The following is a 6,354-nucleotide window of genomic DNA, read 5'->3' as shown; positions in this document are numbered from 1 at the left end:
CTCCATTTTTCCTCACCTTTTCATCTCCAGAGTAATATATCATATGGTCATCCGACTCAAAATGCCCCATGCCAGTCCATCTCATCTCACCAATGCCTAGAATGTCAATATTTATGCATTCCATTTCTTCCTTAACAATATAATAAAGGAAAAAAAATAGACATTCTTCTGGTAGTCTTTGTTTTCAGGCAGAATCCATCTGACATCAGCAATGATATCCCCGGTGCCATAGCAGCTTCTAAATTTAGCATGAATTTCTTGCAGTTCTCTATGTACTGTTCTGTTTTTGAATTATCTTCAGCACTATTGCATGTGATATTAATGATATCATTCGATAATTTCTACATTCTGTTGGTGCACCCTAGTATGCTTCTAATCCTCCCTTACTCTTCCCTGCCCTTCTTGGAGCAGCTGTTCCTGATTTTCAGAGCTGACTAGAGGCAGGAGCAAAGGATGGGAGCTTTTGGACACCAGGGCAGGCAACCCGCTCAGCTAGCAGAAAAGCCAAAAAGCCTTCCATACTAGGGACTTAAGAGTGTGTTCACGGTGCCTGGATGGTGTCCCACGTACCAAAAGGGATGGGCTGGGTGGCCCAGCTGCAGGAAAGACAAACAGGAAGTTCTCCCTCTACCCTGCCTCTCATCTCCATGCACCCTGAGCCCCAGGTGTCAAGAGGTCACTCACGTATTTGAGGATTGCCTTAAGTCGTGCCATGCACAAGAGGGTGACCCAGATAGAGACCACGGAGCCCAGGAAGTCACAGTACTGCAGCGTATCGTAGTTGAGGATGCACAGTACAGCCTTGCCCGGCTGGTCACAGGCGTGGTAGAACTATAGGGAGTGAGCAAGACAGTGAGCACCTGAATGCTGCCACCCATCACACCTGCCCAGGCTCCCTGAGGCCATACCGTGGAGAAGAACATGGTGTAGGTGTAGACAGAGGCCTCCACCAGGAAGGCACGCTGGAGGGAGACAGTGATGGGGGCCAGGAAGACTAGGTTGCTGAGGGTGAGCAGCAGGGTGGCCCAGGTCTGCTGGGACAATGTCTGGGCTGTACTGTTATCTGTGCAGCTCCAGCCACGCCAGCCTGCAGGCACAGAAAGGGTTGGTGAATCTCAGTCCTACCTGGGTCCCTGAAGAAAGGGTCAGGGACAGGCTACGTTCCCAATGCCACAGTGTACCTGTGCCAGGGCAGAGCTCGGGATGCTCACCTGCTTTGCAGCTGCAGCCCGCATACAGGTAGCCATGCCTGCGCAGTAGGAGGCACTGGCCATATGGCCCACAGTCATCTACACAGGGTACCAGGTATACGCTGGTTTCCACATGTGCCTGGATCTGCTCACACTCCCTGCATAGGGACACACAATAAGGCAGATGACCCTGAAGCCAATAAACCCCTAACCCAAAATCAGCCCCTTGCCCACCCTGCTCCAATACCCTGCAATTTTCAGCTGTTCCCCTGCCCATGTACTCTGGATCTAAGGATCCCCCCAGCACTCTGTCCTGGTTCTAGGACTGAGGTAGGAGTGATTAGCAGGCAGACAGGAGGCCCATTCCTTAGCTCGGCCCAGTGACATGGTGGTATCCCCTGGTCCCTGGCACACTCACTCAGGGTTCTCAGGGCACATAAGCTGCAATGACAGGTACCAGTTGTCTGTTTCCGGGAAGGGAATGATGATGTTAGCCTGCCAGGCGGTGGCACTCAGGGTCAGGGGGTAGCCCTGGAAGAAGGCTGGGAGAGGAAGGCTGGTTAGAGCTGGCTGGGGTGTCCAGCCAAGCACTGCCCAATTGTGCACTTGCCCTCCTGCCACATACCTGTGGTACAGTTGTATGACGTGTTAAAGCTCAAGAAAGGGGAGGCAGCATTCACACAGGCCACCACCACAGTGCCGTTCTTGACCATGGTCTGGAGGGAGGGGATCAGGATTGGTCCAAGTCCCAGCATGGCCCTTGCCTGACTGGAGCCTACTCATTTAATGGCCATTTGGCAGCCCACACTGAAGCCCTGTTTTCTCATGTACAGTCACTATCCCTTCCTGGCCACTGTCACTTGATTGTATGGGCCCTGTCTCCGTGACTTGAGGAAGTATTGATCAGGCAAGAGGCCTAGGGGCCCAAGTCAAGGCCAGCCCAGCCCTGGGGTATCTTGTCAGCCCAGCCCTGGGGTACCTTGTCAGCCCAACCCTGGGGTACCTTGTCAGCCCAGCCAGTCATTGGCAGTGCTGGCCAGCCTATCTTCCCTAGGGATACTCCATTAGTCCAACACCCCTTCCCAGGCACCTTGTTGGTCTGCAGGGAAATGGTGAGGGAGCCCCCACTGTCCATGCCAGTGTTGAGGTATAGTCGCAACACAGAGGGAATTCTGGGCTGCGCTTGCACCGAGACTCTGTTCAGGAGACGAAAGCGTACAGACACCACATCCAGGTCTTCTCGCAGCACTGGGAAGCTTGCCAGGCAGGAAGGGCTATGGCCAGGGTCTTTGGGGCCAACCGAGGCATTGAGGCTCTGGTTGAAGCCACCCTGCAGGATGTGTTGGACATTCATTGTCCACGGTCTGCAGTCTACAGGAGACAGGGTCAGTCAGAAGGCAGCCAATGCAGAGCCTCTCTGCCCACCTACCCGCCAGCCATTTACTCGGCCCACCTGTGAGGGAGGCTATGATGCTGAAGGTAACAGGGACTTTTGGCCCTACCAGGCTCTCAGCTGTCACCTGCAACCAGCGGTCCCAGGGTGGGGAGTGCAGCAGTAGGCGGCAGGCCTGGGATTGGCCATCACAGGTAAGCACCCTCTGGAAGTCATTGGGAAGAGTGACGGAGCCCACAGACAGACGCACAGGACAAGCCAGACTCCCGTTGCTCACACAGTTCTGTAGCTCCAGCACCAGTTCCCGTGTGAACTCGGGGATGAAGATCCTGGGGGAAGGAGGGACCCTCTGTCCACTCCCAGCTTTGCCACGGGCCCAGGCCCCCACTTCCCTGCCTGCAGGATGGGCAGTGCAGAGCCATTCGCTCTACAGCACCAAGGTGTGGGGACACTTGTCCCCTCTACTCACTTGAGGTAGCTGGGGCGGGAAAGAAAGAGGGTCTGTGGGAGGGGGACTTCGGGCTCCAGCACTGAGACCTCGACAGCCCGCAGGACCAGCATATCCGGTTGGAGGATGTAGGCACAGGAGGGGATGAAGCCCTGGGCAGAGAATCAAGCTGAGGACAGTGCAAGCAGATGTCCACTAGGTGATAGAGCAGGGCAGGGCACACCCACACCAGGGGAAGCAGCCTCTCACCTTCACCTGGATCTTCTCGGGGGAAGGGGGCAGGTGTGCAGCCAGGAACCAATCTCCGGGGGCAGGGTGGGAAATGTTGATGGAGGAGTTGATTTGCAGCATGGTTTGGAGCTGCATCTGAATGTGGAATGAGGCGGGCACCGAGGTGTTATCAGGGAAGCTGGTGTCCAGAGGGTTGATGACTGGAGGGGCACCATAGCGGAAATGCCTGGGGTAGGAGAGAGGCATGAGGATAAGGTCTGGCCAGCTAGGGGTGCAGGGTGTGGGCAGGCAAGGGACACATACACGGTGATCTCCATGTCCGAGCACAGGGGGCCCCGGCCTCTGGACACCTGTAGCAGCCAGCGCAGCAGGATGGTGTCTGGGGGCACCTGGAAGCGGAAGAGCCTGGAACTGCCATACCAGCTGTAGAAGGACAGTCTCTGAGGTGTCTGGGAGAAGAGCTCTGATACCAGCCGTAGGTCTGTAGGAACACACGCCCACCTGCGGGTCAGCCCTGAGATGTGGAAGGGGCCAGGACAGGGTCTCCTGAGCACTGACTCTGTGGGACAGGTGCTCAGCTCAGTGAGTGTCCTCTCAAGGCATCCCATTCAGCTCATATTGCACATCCAAACCACAAGGCCCCCTCTTCTACTTCATGGGACAAGATGTACCCACCTTGCTCTCCTGGTCTCCCACCTGTAGCCCCAGAACCCACCCTTCCTATGTACACAGGAATGAAGGTGGCAGAGCAGACTTTGCTGCTCCTCCCATCTGCCCTGGGAGCTGGACACCAGGGCCTCCCAAAACAGGTACTTCCTGGGTACTCTCTGCCCTTGAGGAGTGCCCAGCCAGTCCTAGGCTCTGGCACTGTGCCTCAAGCCCAAGTGACCTTGGGCCGCCAGAGGTGGACAGAACTCTCTCAAGTGCCCCTCCCTTCGAGGCTAATGGTTGATAAAGTGCTTGTGGAAGAACCACGAAGCAGTTGTGGGCAGAGCAAGGTGGGGTTGCCTCTGCTGAAGGGGGTGCTCTCCTGTCCCAGGGCTGACAGGCAGCCTCCCTATACCCCACAGGGGAGCAACAGACTCTGGCCCTTCCAGGGAGCAGATGAAGCCAGGTGACAAACCTGTCAGCCTCATGACAATGTCCCTCCCCAACTCAACCCCAAAAACCAGAGAAAAGAGAACATGCAGTGCCAGTTCCATGAGCCCAAGAAGAGGCCTGGGTCTGGAGGCGGCCTTGTTAGGGCAGGGCCATGGGCACTGGCCACCAGCATCCTACACACCAGACAGGACCCTGGGCACCCCTGAGCCCCTGTGATGGGATAGTTCAAACCAGACAGGTCCCTTCCACCCCAGAGCTTAGGAGCCAGCTAAGCTCCCCATAAGAGAGAGGACCAGTGGGGCTAAAACTTGGCTACCTTCCTCCACCAGTTAGAGGGGGCAGAAGTGTCAAGAAGGAGGCCTGAGGACCACCATGGCCACCTAGCCCCAGGCAGGGTGCTATTCACTAGTGTCTATTTCCTTAGGCTCAAGAAAGTCTGAGAATTCCAGCAGATGCACCAGAGATAAGAGAGGAGCTGGAGATGGCCACTGAGCCCCTGCACCTTTCCCATCCCCTTCCCCAGCGTCCAACTCAGCCCCTCTCTAGGATTCTTTGTTTCCATCAGCAGCCCAACTATAAGCCCAAAGTTACTGTGTGAACAACTACCAAATGTGGAGGCCACAATTCAGACCTGAAAGATGAGAGGAACCACTGGGCCTGATCCCCACTCCACTCCAGGGGTATAGGGGGAGGATTGGGAAAGGAACAAAGCCCTGAGTCCCCCCAGATACAGAGTAAGAGGCACACTAAACCATAGAGACCTTTGTTAAAGAGAGCCTCTCATTCACAAACCCCAGAAGTTATGGATCCTGGGGAATGAGGCAGAAGGGGAGAGCGTAGGGCCCACCAGGCACCCACACTGACTGTCCCAGGTAAGCTAGCTCCACCCTGTCCCCACCAGAGGCCCTTCCTCAGGCCTGACCAGTGAGATAAGGGACAAGGAGTAAAAGGGATGGCAGCGTCCAAGAAAGCACTTTAATCAGGAGCTGGTCCCCATGGGGCCTGCCTTTCACTTCAAGTTATGCCAAGCCCAGAACCAGAAGGCACAGCCTCAGAAGAAATAAGAGCCCGAGGAGGTAGACTTCAGAGAAGCCGGGGGGAGGGGCTGCAGCCGGGAAAGGGAGGGGAGGTATCAGCCCACGATCTGCGGCACTGCCTCCTGGAAGCCTCATAAGGCGGCGCTGGGGTAGGGTGCAAAGAGGAACTGGTCCAAGAAAAATCTTGGAGAGAAATGACACTCTCACCTCTTTGCCACCTCCGTGGGCCCCAAAAGGGGTGATTGTCCTCAGGGACACAAATGAAAACGCCCAGCAAGTTTTCGACTTCCAAGGGGAGTGCCTCCCCCGCCCCCCCCCCCCCAGCCAGCTCCTCTGAAAAGGCTTTCCAGACTCCAGCCCACCTCCAAAGAAAAGAAAGTGATGCGTCTGACCTGAGCCCCCCCCACACACACACCCTCAGAGCTCGCTCCAGACTGTAAGCGACTTCTTCTCTGCCCCTCCCACGGCCCAGGTGGGCCCGGAATCCTACAGTCTGGCTCTATTCCCAGTGGGTTTCATGTTTGATTCTCCGACTGAGATCTCTGGGTCCTCTATCTCTGCGTAGGGCGCACGCCCTGGGAGGACAAGAAGGAGCGTGAGAGGAGCCATCAGTCCAGCTAGCCCAGCGCAGGGGACTCTCGTAGTGCGTGGGGCGTCTTTTGCACCCTGACAGCTGTGACGTGGAACGCGCCATCCTGGTGGGGGGGGACTCGATCCGGTGCGCTGCCCCTGAGCGCACAGGTGCCCTCAGGTAAGTCACAATGCCGACATCACCCCGCCCGCGCTCCTGGGATGGCGACCCCTGTCCACCCCGGCCCGCTCTCGCTCACCGCTCTTCTTACTGTCGCCGGGGGCAGCGGGCAGGGGCCGCGCGAACAGCAGCCACAGCAGCAGCAGGAGCGAGCCTGCCGCGGCCGCCGCGCGCCCGGCCCCGGTGCCAGCCCGGCCCATGGT

The 6,354-nt window shown here is 57.0% G+C and overlaps 1 protein-coding gene across 1 annotated transcript in view; it reads right to left on the bottom strand.

The window, feature by feature from the left end:
- The window catches only part of TMEM8A (transmembrane protein 8A), a 15,443-nt gene extending 9,092 nt beyond the window's left edge, over positions 1-6,351 (bottom strand). The window contains exons 1-11 of the mRNA XM_006894859.1: positions 6,231-6,351; positions 3,566-3,743; positions 3,281-3,488; positions 3,053-3,183; positions 2,644-2,912; positions 2,281-2,561; positions 1,816-1,906; positions 1,609-1,732; positions 1,212-1,348; positions 909-1,087; positions 685-831 (exon numbers count right to left, since the gene is read on the bottom strand). Of these exons, the coding sequence (XP_006894921.1) occupies positions 685-831; positions 909-1,087; positions 1,212-1,348; positions 1,609-1,732; positions 1,816-1,906; positions 2,281-2,561; positions 2,644-2,912; positions 3,053-3,183; positions 3,281-3,488; positions 3,566-3,743; positions 6,231-6,351 (1,866 nt within the window). The remainder of the gene's footprint in view (positions 1-684; positions 832-908; positions 1,088-1,211; positions 1,349-1,608; positions 1,733-1,815; positions 1,907-2,280; positions 2,562-2,643; positions 2,913-3,052; positions 3,184-3,280; positions 3,489-3,565; positions 3,744-6,230) is intronic.
- Between the last annotated feature and the right edge of the window lie 3 nt (positions 6,352-6,354).

The sequence above is a fragment of the Elephantulus edwardii genome, unplaced genomic scaffold (genome assembly GCF_000299155.1).
Source record: "Elephantulus edwardii isolate Elephantulus edwardi_28Jun2011 unplaced genomic scaffold, EleEdw1.0 scaffold00151, whole genome shotgun sequence".
Taxonomy (NCBI): Eukaryota; Metazoa; Chordata; class Mammalia; order Macroscelidea; family Macroscelididae; genus Elephantulus; species Elephantulus edwardii.
This window is presented reverse-complemented; position numbering and strand designations above follow the sequence as displayed.